The sequence below is a fragment of the Pseudorasbora parva genome, chromosome 22 (genome assembly GCF_024679245.1).
Source record: "Pseudorasbora parva isolate DD20220531a chromosome 22, ASM2467924v1, whole genome shotgun sequence".
Classification (NCBI taxonomy): Eukaryota; Metazoa; Chordata; class Actinopteri; order Cypriniformes; family Gobionidae; genus Pseudorasbora; species Pseudorasbora parva.
The window spans coordinates 40,029,592-40,041,333 of record NC_090193.1 but is presented as its reverse complement, the minus strand read 5'-3'; the positions used below and the strand labels follow the sequence as shown (position 1 = coordinate 40,041,333).

Here is an 11,742-nt window from a genome sequence, read left to right as displayed (position 1 = left end):
ATGTTTTTGGTAAACAAGAAAAAACACATTTTTTAGAAATCACATTGTTATTTTTGATTGATATTATAACAGTACATTCAACCAGATGTGTGATTAAGTATGCAAAAAGAAAAAGATCCATCATCAATTGCCTAACCAATAAAAGTGACTTAGGCAGAATATGCCATGACTTAGGCATTTTTTCTCTTACATAAAAAATGCAAACATAACATAACAAAAGTTTTTTTACTCTCCTAAATATAACCAAGATGTGTAACTTGTGAACCCTAACCAAGTTGTTTCTTATTAATGTCTAACCTTAACCACTGTTTTCCTTTTCCACCCTTAATCGAAGTTCCACTTAGGTGCTGTGCAAACATAACATAACCAAAGTTTTTTTATTCTCCTAAATATAACCGAGATGTGTAACTTGTCAACCCTAACCAAGTTGTTTCTTAATGTTTAACCTTAACCACCCTCCCACCAAGTTCCACTCAGGTGTTGGGCACGCTCATTTTCACACTGTCTATTGATGAGGGAGGTTGTCATAGTACTGGTGGGCTACTCTTGGTAGTACTGGTTTCATTGCCTGCAAGTCATTGAATTTCCTGAGAGTAATTGGCAGTTGGGAAGGAAAGAGTGGGACCCAGTGGAATGGTTCTTTGGGGATGTTGATTCGCTGAGGCAGGTCCTCCCATTCAGACTCAAAATCCAACTTGTACCGGATTCGACCATCAGCCAAGTACTGGAGAGCCCGGAGGCCATGGACTGTGGGGTCACCAACTTTTTTACCGAAAATATTTTGAAAATATGTCTCACTCACAGCACGCGTTCCATTTTCACCAGCAGCTTTCTGATATTCCTTGTGAAGATCACTTAGAACTGTTCCCGGCTCCAGGAACTTCTTCTGATAGGAGGGAACCTGACGGCAGTAATGGGATGGGACTGTAGGCAGTCCAGAGAGCCATTCTTTCAGGAAGGTCTGGTCAACATCTGATATGGGCACACATGGGCCAGTCTTGTTGATCTTGGGTTTACACGGATCAGTTTTGGATATTAACCATGATCCGATGGTTCTAGGGGCGATGCCAAGTGTTGAACAGAAAAGATTCTTACACACAGGTAGTTTAAGTCTATCTGCCAGTTGCAGGTGGTATAATAGGTACGTTGTTCTCCTTGATGCAACACCACCTTTCTTCTGTTTTATGGGCACATTTTGGACTAGAGTCTGGATATACAGCTTGCGTGTCTCCCAGAAAGGCATGGACCAGAAATTGTTGAAGATATCTGTTTTATGCTCTTCAGTCAGTAGTTCACAACTTCGTTTCTCTGAATTTAAGCAGTGCTGTGATGTGCAGGGTGGGCCCATGGTCTTTGGTGGTCTCTCCTGTCCCATTGGATTCTTGTAATTCTCCTCCTTAAGATGCTTCTCCTTTATCAGCTCTCGCTTCCACATATCTGGCCTTGGACGCCTATGACGTTGAACAGCAGAAGTTTCAAGTACATCTCCTGCATCTCCTACACTGACAGCTCCTTGAGCTGTGTCTGTATCAGTACCATTATCTGGGCTGACATCTTTCTCAGGTCTATAGTCCTCATCCAAGACAGTGTCATCGATTTCACTATTTGACGATAAATCAGGATCTGATTCAGCTCTGGAGGCTTTACTGGCTGTTTCCTCTTCTATCTGTTGCCCCATGTCTACGTCATTACCTTCTTTCTCAGGTCTGCTCTCATCTAAATCCTCTAACTCCACTACATGGGTATCAACTTTATTTCCTGACATTAAAGCAGAAAATGCAGTGCTGTTTAGTATTTTAACTCAGTAAATCATGTTAAATTCATAGGTTCACTGCAAAAAAATCTAAATCTTACCAAATACTACTTATGTCTAGTCAAAATGTCTAATTTATAAAAATAAAATAAAAACTATTTTACTTTTTTATTTTACTATTTTTACTTTTATTTGCACTTAAAATAAAAAGTAAATGCTTGAAAAATTAATTCACTTGCCTAAAAGTCTTTTTATGGTGATGTTTCTTAACTGTAAAGATTTGTTCTGACCAGAAATGAGGTTATATTTTGCTAGTGTTGGCTAGCTACTTCATCATATCTTGTAGCAAAAAAAGTCAAGTTTAAATACACAGTTTATAATCCCTTTGATTGACTGAAATTACATTTAGTGTCTAGAAAATTTAAGAAATATGAACTCTTACCAGATGAAAACGAATCAAACAGAAGAGCTAATACATCACTTCTGGACATCTGTCTTCCCATGTTTTCTGTCATTTTGTTTGTATCAAAACTGCCTAAGTCAAAGAGATGACTTAGGCAGATAGTGTTTTTGGATTCTAATAAGTGTTGTGATTGGCTAAGGACATAGGCAGAAAGGCAGAATGATGCAGCAGTGGTAGGACAGTAAAGTTAGGCGGATATCTCAATTGGGCCAAAAAATGACTTAGGCAATTATGCTATGAGGCTAACGATATGATGTTGTTTAGTCTTGTGTTTCCTTTGTGTTTATATTCTGAGATCTCCTTATTTAACAGCTCTGAGTCACTATCAGAGAAATTCCCCGTGATTCCACTTCCTCAAAGTTGACCCAAATTAGCACATCTCAGTTTCTCCAGCTTCAGCCCATCTCTGCTGTAATATTCTCATTTCAGTCAGCTTTTAATAAAGACGGCTCTTTAATTACGTCCTTCTGGTGATGGACAGGAATACTAATCATCTCAATGTAATTTACTTCATACATATACTAAACTTAATTTCAGAGTAAAGGACTGTATTGTGTGTATGAACAGTGCTCGACACGTTCATTATGGTAAAGTCATTTTCAAAGTTCAAAGCGATTATTATTATAATTGTCAGATTTTTCACAGCACTCCTGTTCTTTTACGCATGCGCCAGTCTCAGCCAATCAGCGCCGTCAGTCAGATTCAGCATCCAATGAAAACCCGGCGTGACGTCACAGCCGCAGTGAGCGAGGATCGAGGGCGTGAGCGCGCAGAGCTGTTGCCGGATGAGTGTCGCGCGCCGTCCCTGACCAGAGCAGCACATGAGCGCGCGTAGAGTGCGTGTGCGCTCCTTTCCGATTATTATTAACATCATCTTCTTATCGATTTGCGAGTGAGTGAGTGATTGATTGACTGATTGGCGTATTATGTCTGTGCTGGAGGAGTACGAGCGCGCGCCCAAGCGCCTGAAGGTCTCCGCCGAGGATGAGGAGGAGCTGGAGGAAGGCGAGGAGTCAGACTCAGCATCCGCGGGGCTCATGGGTGACGATGAGGAGGATGAAGGGCAGAGGAGAGCGCGATGGAGCTCCGCGGACAGGAAGGTCAGACCTCCATCACGCTTAATATCATGCATATTATTGTTATCAATCATAATGCATTGATTTATATGATGCACTGACATTAGTGCAGGATGCCAATGCAAAGAGAAATATAGCTGCAAGCAGCCATTATCGGGGCCAAGCGCAAAGAAGAAGACAAGACATGCCAGCATGGCTGGAAGTCTCAAGCCAACTGCAACAATGAGCCATTAAGGACCTATTAAGTTGATTTTAGGCAAAATAGCAGTCAAATTTTAAATACAGTCAATAATAATGGTTTAATGGTTTATCACTTTCGACCAATAGGTGTCACTGTTACGAAACTGATGTGGTTTAGTCAGATTGAGATGACAATGACACATGCAAAGTTTGGTGTCAATATGTCAAAGCATTGCAGAGATACAGCCTCAAGAGTAATTTTTGCATCATGGCTCAACTCTGTTGCAGTGGTATATGAAAACTGTTTTGTCTATCAATCCGAAATCCATAACTATTTGTCAGCATGGTCTGAAGACGATACGGATCAATTTTGGTGAAAATCGGACAAACGGTCTAGGATGAGTTTGAAAAAGTAGATTTTTAACAAATAACAAGATGGAGCACAGATATGTTTGCAAAATATGGCAAAATTGGTATCTATCTTCTCGGCATGAGCCAATGAATGTATTATGACCAGTCTCATTACAATAGGCTAATTTAATCAAAAGTTATTAGCATTTTTGTACATTTTATTACAACTTTTGACCACAAGGTGGCGCTGCCCCGAAACTTTTTGAATATCTTCGGGACATAGAGCGGAAGACACATACCGAGTTTTGTAATGATACACTAGTGCATTCTTAAATTATAGCATTAGCATTTTAAACCGTAATACTGCATTGAAGTCAATGGGAATTTCATGTTTTGTTTTATTATAGCGCCACCAAGAGGCACAATCCCACCAATTTTTTTATGTGTCCTCGTAGTGAGCCCATACATATGTGTGTCAAGTTTGGTGAAAATATTTCATTTTGTTTTGGAGTTATAGACATTTATATGAAAAAACACGTAAAAAATGACTGACACCTGACTTTGATTGGATTTTACTACCCCTTACTATCAATATTTTGACATTTGGGCATTAGCGTATAGCTATCGACCTATGTTTCCGAACTTCTGAGGCTGGTTTCGTCTCGATCGGACTAGCGGTTTTGAAGATATCAGCAAATGTTTTTTAAGCGCTAAATTACAACGCTGCGCAAACCATATGCCGAAACTGGGCATGTCTTGTATCGTTGGACTCGGCAAGGATTCAGGAGCCCAAAAAAGCTACTCCCATCAAAATTTTTCACTCACACCCAAAGTTATAAGCGTTTGAAAAAAAAGAATTATCCACTAGGTGGCGCTGTTTCGAAACTTCTCAGGCTACTTCAGGGCATCGTGGTGATGACCCATACCAAGTTTCGTAACAATCCGTTCATGCGTTCATAAAATACAGCATTTTTGCACATAATTCAAAATGGCCGACATCCAAAATGGCCGACATGGTAAAATTGGATATCAGTCGACTCGGCATGACGCCCTGAATCTAATGAGACCAATTTTATGATTTTTGGATAAACGGTTCAGAAGTTATAAGCCAAAATATGCATTTTTCGTATCTCCGGACCAGTAGGTGGCGCTGCGCCGAAACGCTGCATGTTGCTTCAGGTCATGCTTGTGATGACATGTACCAAGTTTGGTTTGAATACGATAAAGCGTTGTGGAGATATAGCCTTTAGTGTGTTTTTGCAACCTCTACGTAAAATTTGTTTGTGCGTTTATTGAAAACGATTGGACGAATCAACTTAAATTCCATAACTTTTTGTCAGCATGCTATGAAGATGATCTGTTTCAATTTTCATGAAAATCGGAGCAACGGCCTAGGAGGAGTTAGAAAAAGTAGGTTTTTCAGAAAATTCAAAATGGCGGGAAAATTTGCATACCGGAAAATGACATCATAGGGTGAAATCGAATCGGCTTGAGCCAAGGAATCCGATGAAAAAAGAATTTTGTTTCTAGCCCTTAGGGGTCAAAAGTTATAAGCATAAATATGAGTGAAACTTTGGACAGGTGGTGGCGCTAGAGAGATTGAGTTAGAGGCACCAAATTTGCTATAGTGACAGCTCAGACTGGCCTCTATGAGTGTGCCAAATTTCACAACTTTTTACCATACGGTTCTATGGGCTGCCAGAGACTCCTATGGCGGAAAAAGAAGAAGAAGAAGAAGAAGAAGAAGAAGCAGAATAATAAATATAGCTGCAAGCAGCCATTATCGGGGCCAAGCGCAAAGAAGAAGACAAGACATGCCAGCATGGCTGGAAGTCTCAAGCCAACTGCAACAATGAGCCATTAAGGACCTATTAAGTTGATTTTAGGCAAAATAGCAGTCAAATTTTAAATACAGTCAATAATAATGGTTTAATGGTTTATCACTTTCGACCAATAGGTGTCACTGTTACGAAACTGATGTGGTTTAGTCAGATTGAGATGACAATGACACATGCAAAGTTTGGTGTCAATATGTCAAAGCATTGCAGAGATACAGCCTCAAGAGTAATTTTTGCATCATGGCTCAACTCTGTTGCAGTGGTATATGAAAACTGTTTTGTCTATCAATCCGAAATCCATAAGTATTTGTCAGCATGGTCTGAAGACGATACGGATCAATTTTGGTGAAAATCGGACAAACGGTCTAGGATGAGTTTGAAAAAGTAGATTTTTAACAAATAACAAGATGGAGCACAGATATGTTTGCAAAATATGGCAAAATTGGTATCTATCTTCTCGGCATGAGCCAATGAATGTATTATGACCAGTCTCATTACAATAGGCTAATTTAATCAAAAGTTATTAGCATTTTTGTACATTTTATTACAACTTTTGACCACAAGGTGGCGCTGCCCCGAAACTTTTTGAATATCTTCGGGACATAGAGCGGAAGACACATACCGAGTTTTGTAACGATACACTAGTGCATTCTTAAATTATAGCATTAGCATTTTAAACCGTAATACTGCATTGAAGTCAATGGGAATTTCATGTTTTGTTTTATTATAGCGCCACCAAGAGGCACAATCCCACCATTTTTTTTATGTGTCCTCGTAGTGAGCCCATACATATGTGTGTCAAGTTTGGTGAAAATATTTCATTTTGTTTTGGAGTTATAGACATTTATATGAAAAAACACGTAAAAAATGACTGACACCTGACTTTGATTGGATTTTACTACCCCTTACTATCAATATTTTGAGATTTGGGCATTAGCGTATAGCTATCGACCTATGTTTCCGAACTTCTGAGGCTGGTTTCGTCTCGATCGGACTAGCGGTTTCGAAGATATCAGCAAATGTTTTTTAAGCACTAAATTACAACTCTGCGCAAACCATATGCCGAAACCTGGCAAGTCTGGTATCGTTGGAGTCGGCAAGGATTCAGGAGACCAAAAAACACACTCCCATCAAAATATGTCAACCACACCCAAAGTTATAAGCGTTTGAAAAAAAAAATTCTCCACTAGGTGGCGCTGTTTCGAAACTTCTCAGGCTACTTCAGGGCATCGTGGTGATGACCCATACCAAGTTTCATAACAATCTGTTCATGCGTTCATAAAATACAGCATTTTTGCACATAATTCAAAATGGCCGACATCCAAAATGGCCGACATGGTAAAATTGGATATCAGTCGACTCGGCATGACGCCCTGAATCTAATGAGACCAATTTTATGATTTTTGGATAAACGGTTCAGAAGTTATAAGCCAAAATAGGCATTTTTCGTATCTCCGGACAGGTAGGTGGCGCTGCGCCGAAACGCTGCATGTTGCTTCAAGTCATGCTTGTGATGACATGTACCAAGGTTGGTTTGAATACGATAAAGCGTTGCGGAGATATAGCCTTTAGTGTGTTTTTGCAACCTCCACGTAAAATTTGTTTGTGCGTTTATTGAAAACGATTGGACGAATCAACTTGAATTCCATAACTTTTTGTCAACATGCTCTGAAGATGATCTGTTTCAATTTTCGTGAAAATCGGAGCAACGGCCTAGGAGGAGTTCGAAAAAGTAGGTTTTTCAGAAAATTCAAAATGGCGGGAAAATTTGCATACCGGAAAATGACATCATAGGGTGAAATCGAATCGGCTTGAGCCAAGGAATCCGATGAAAAAAGAATTTTGTTTCTAGCCCTTAGGGGTCAAAAGTTATAAGCATAAATATGAGTGAAACTTTGGACAGGTGGTGGCGCTAGAGGGATTGAGTTAGAGGCACCAAATTTGCTATAGTGACAGCTCAGACTGGCCTCTATGAGTGTGCCAAATTTCACAACTTTTTACCATACGGTTCTATGGGCTGCCAGAGACTCCTATGGCGGAAAAAGAAGAAGAAGAAGAAGCAGAATAATAATAGGAACACTAACGATTTCAATAGGTGCCTCCGCACCTTCGGTGCTTGGCCCCTAATAATAGGAACACTAACGATTTCAATAGGTGCCTCCGCACCTTCGGTGCTTGGCCCCTAAAAACAACAGCAGGAACCGGGTCACTGATATAATAAGAGAAGAGCAGAAAACACATGATCTATATAGAACTCATATCGATATGAACATCTTAGCCTTCCGCTGCATTCAGTGGGAATATAGAAATAAACAGCAGTGCATTTAAAATAGGGATATGCCACACAGTGCACCAGCGTGTGCATGAGATATATTACTCACATGCATCAAATAAAGTTTTTTATTGGCAATGCATTCAGCAGCGTTTAAATGTGCCTGCGATTTGTCCACTTGCGGAAGCGTGTCTTGAATGGGCCAGTCCATCATATCGTGCTCTAATTGAGAGGATGCATTTTTAATTTTCCTATTTTTATGTTAAGATATTGCACTCTGTCACACACTCTAAATGCTGGGTTAAAACAACCCATTCTCTGGGTTATAACAACCTAATCACCGGGTTATAACAACCTAATCGCCGGGTTATAACAACCTAATCACCGGGTTATAACAACCTAATCGCCGGGTTATAACAACCTAATCGTGGGGTTATAACAACCTAATCGCCGAGTTATAACAACCTAATCACCGGGTTATAACAACCCAATCTCTGAGCTAATACAACCAATTCGCTGGGTTAAAACACCCCAATCGCTGGGTTAAAACACCCCAATCGCTGGGTTAAAACAACCTATTCTCTGAGCTAAAACAACCCATTTGCTGGGTTAAAACAACCTAATTGGTGGGTTAAAACAACCCAATCTTTTTAGCGTGCACATTTACACCCCCATGATGCTAACAGAAGTCTGAAATATTGCACAATGGGACCCTCCTAAAACAACATGACTGAGACTCAAACCCTTTATGTTATAAACTGGAGCTGTGAGCCATGCTTTCTGACGTCAATCAAAAAATGTGCAAAATGTTTCCGTATGTTCCTGCAAACATCCGTGTAACCCAAGATTTCTTGTGCAACATGACACAAACACGTCCTCTGCGGTTACACCGATTAAATACACAACTGCTGGTTTTGCAATGCCTGTCCCATCACACAAACACGCTGACGAGAAACTACAAGTGGTCAAGCAACCAACATCATCGTTTATAATATCTTCATGCCTTATAGTTGCATTGCTGGACGATAATATTGTGACATTTAAGGACGATACAAGCAATCAAGTGGGTGCGATTTGCTCTAAAGTGAAATTATTATATGTAGTGTCAAACATTTAATTAATTAGGTCACAAATTCACATGATAGAAAGCCACTGTTCTCATTCAGATCTACCTAAAAATCCACCGTTTCTCTCGTTTTATGTGTTTCATCATGGCATAACACTGTTACATAAATTGCATGTACTTACTATAGTAATTACAGTACATTATGCATTATTACATGCAACTAACCGTAATCCTACCATAACTCTCTTGTAAGTACATGTAGTTAACTAATATTACTCTGTACTTAAATGTATAATTACACCGTAACAATGACTGTGGTTACATGCACCCTCATAATGCAGTTTAGGCAACTTTACCTCACGTTAACACAATTTATGATCAAATTAAGGAGGTTGAGCTCATTGTAAATACACTCACCTAAAGGATTATTAGGATCACCTGTTCAATTTCTCATTAATGCAATTATCTAATCAGCCAATCACATGGCAGTTCTTCAGTGCATTTAGGGCTGTGGTCCTGGTCAAGACAATCTCCTGAACTCCAAACTGAATGTCAGAATGGGAAAGAAAGGTGATTTAAGCCGTTTTGAGCGTGGCATGGTTGTTGGTGCCAGACGGGCCGGTCTGAGTATTTCACAATCTGCTCAGTTACTGGGATTTTCACACACAACCATTTCTGGAGTTTACAAAGAATGGTGTGAAAAGGGAAGAGCATCCAGTCTGCAGCAGTCCTGTGGGAGAAAATGCCTTGTTGATGCTCGAGGTCAGAGGAGAATGGGCCGACTGATTCAAGCTGATAGAAGAGCAACTTTGACTGAAATAACCACTCGTTACAACCGAGGTATGCAGCAAAGCATTTGTGAAGCCACAACACACACAACCTTGAGGCGGATGGGCTACAACAGCAGAAGAGCCCACCGGGTACCACTCATCTCCACTACAAATAGGAAAAATGTTGCCTGGTCTGATGAGTCTCGATTTCTGTTGAGACATTCAGATGGTAGAGTCAGAATTTGGCGTAAACAGAATGAGAACATGGAGCCATCATGCCTTGTTCCCACTGTGCAGGCTGGTGGTGGTGGTGTAATGGTGTGGGGGATGTTTTCTTGGCACACTTTAGGCCCCTTAGTGCCAATTGGGCATCGTTTAAATGCCACAGCCTACCTGAGCATTGTTTCCGACCATGTCCATCCCTTTATGACCACCATGTCCCCATCCTCTGATGGCTACTTCCAGCAGGATAATGCACCATGTCACAAAGCTCCAATCATTTCAAATTGGTTTCTTGAACATGACAATGAGTTGACTGTACTAAAATGGCCGCCACAGTCACCAGATCTCAGCCCAATAGAGCATCTTTGGGATGTGGTGGAACGGGAGCTTCGTGCCCTGGATGTGCATCCCACAAATCTCCATCAACTGCAAGATGCTCTCCTATCAATATGGGCCGACATTTCTAAAGAATGCTTTCAGCAGCTTGTTGAATCAATGCCACATAGAGTTAAAGCAGTTCTGAAGGAGAAAGGGGGTCAAACACAGGATTAGTGTGTGTTCCTAATAATCCTTTAGGTGAGTGTTTGTGGTGTATGCATATATTAATCACAATAAGCGTGCATGTAATTGCATCTATTCGACTTGATCAAACTGTGCATGTGTTTGGTAGATTCATAAACACTGTGGTGAAGATGGTATCATATTTATGAGAAACATGTTTGCGTGATGCAGACAAAATGGTCAAAAACGTCAACATGAAGAAATGTTTAGGAATTGTGCATAGAAATTCATTTTGCATTTGAAGAAAGTGGATTAAAACTGTGTCCAGTAACACTGCATATGAGAATAATGGCTGTAAAAATAACCACCATTTTTAGCAACTCATCAGAATAATAAAAACTGTGTGTAAGTGGTTTGCGCGTGTCATGTAAAGACGTCTTTCTTACTCTGATAATTGGAAATCATCGCATTATTGGTGCACATCTAATGTAGTCAGTGAATGATTCAATGACTCACTCATAAAGACTTCACTTGTTTCATTACTGGATGAATCAGTGTTTTTGAATGAATCTTCTGAGTGAATGATTCAATGACTCACTCATAAAGCCTTCACTTGTTTCATTACTGGATGAATCAGTGTTTTTGAATGAATCAATTGAGAGAATGATTCAATGACTCACTCATAAAGACTTCACTTGTTTCATTACTGGACGAATCAGTGTTTTTGAATGAATCTCCTGAGTGAATGATTCAATGACTCACTCATAAAGCCTTCACTTGTTTCATTACTGGATGAATCAGTGTTTTTGAATGAATCAATTGAGAGAATGATTCAATGAATCACTCATAAAGACTTCACTTGTTTCATTACTGGACGAATCAGTGTTTTTGAATGAATCTCCTGAGTGAATGATTCAATGACTCAATCACGAAGACTTCACTTGTTTCATTACTGGATGAATCAGTGTTTTTGAATGAATCAATTGAGAGAATGATTCAATGACTCACTCATAAAGACTTCACTTGTTTCATTAATGGATGAATCAGTGTTTTTGAATGAATCAATTGAGAGAATGATTCAATGACTCAATCATGAAGACTTCACTTGTTTCATTACTAGATGAATCAGTGTTTTTGAATGAATCAATTGAGAGAAAGATTCAATGACTCACTCATAAAGACTTCACTTGTTTCATTACTGGATGAATCAGTGTTTTTGATTGAATCTCCTGAGTGAATGATTCAATGAC

The 11,742-nt window shown here is 39.7% G+C and overlaps 1 protein-coding gene across 1 annotated transcript in view; it reads left to right on the top strand.

Annotated features, from left to right (window-relative positions):
• The first annotated feature begins 2,954 nt into the window (after positions 1 to 2,954).
• The window catches only part of LOC137058601 (heterogeneous nuclear ribonucleoprotein L-like), a 55,810-nt gene continuing 47,022 nt past the window's right edge, over positions 2,955 to 11,742 (top strand). The window contains exon 1 of the mRNA XM_067431921.1: positions 2,955 to 3,316. Within this exon, the coding sequence (XP_067288022.1) occupies positions 3,143 to 3,316 (174 nt within the window). The 5' untranslated portion in view covers positions 2,955 to 3,142. The remainder of the gene's footprint in view (positions 3,317 to 11,742) is intronic.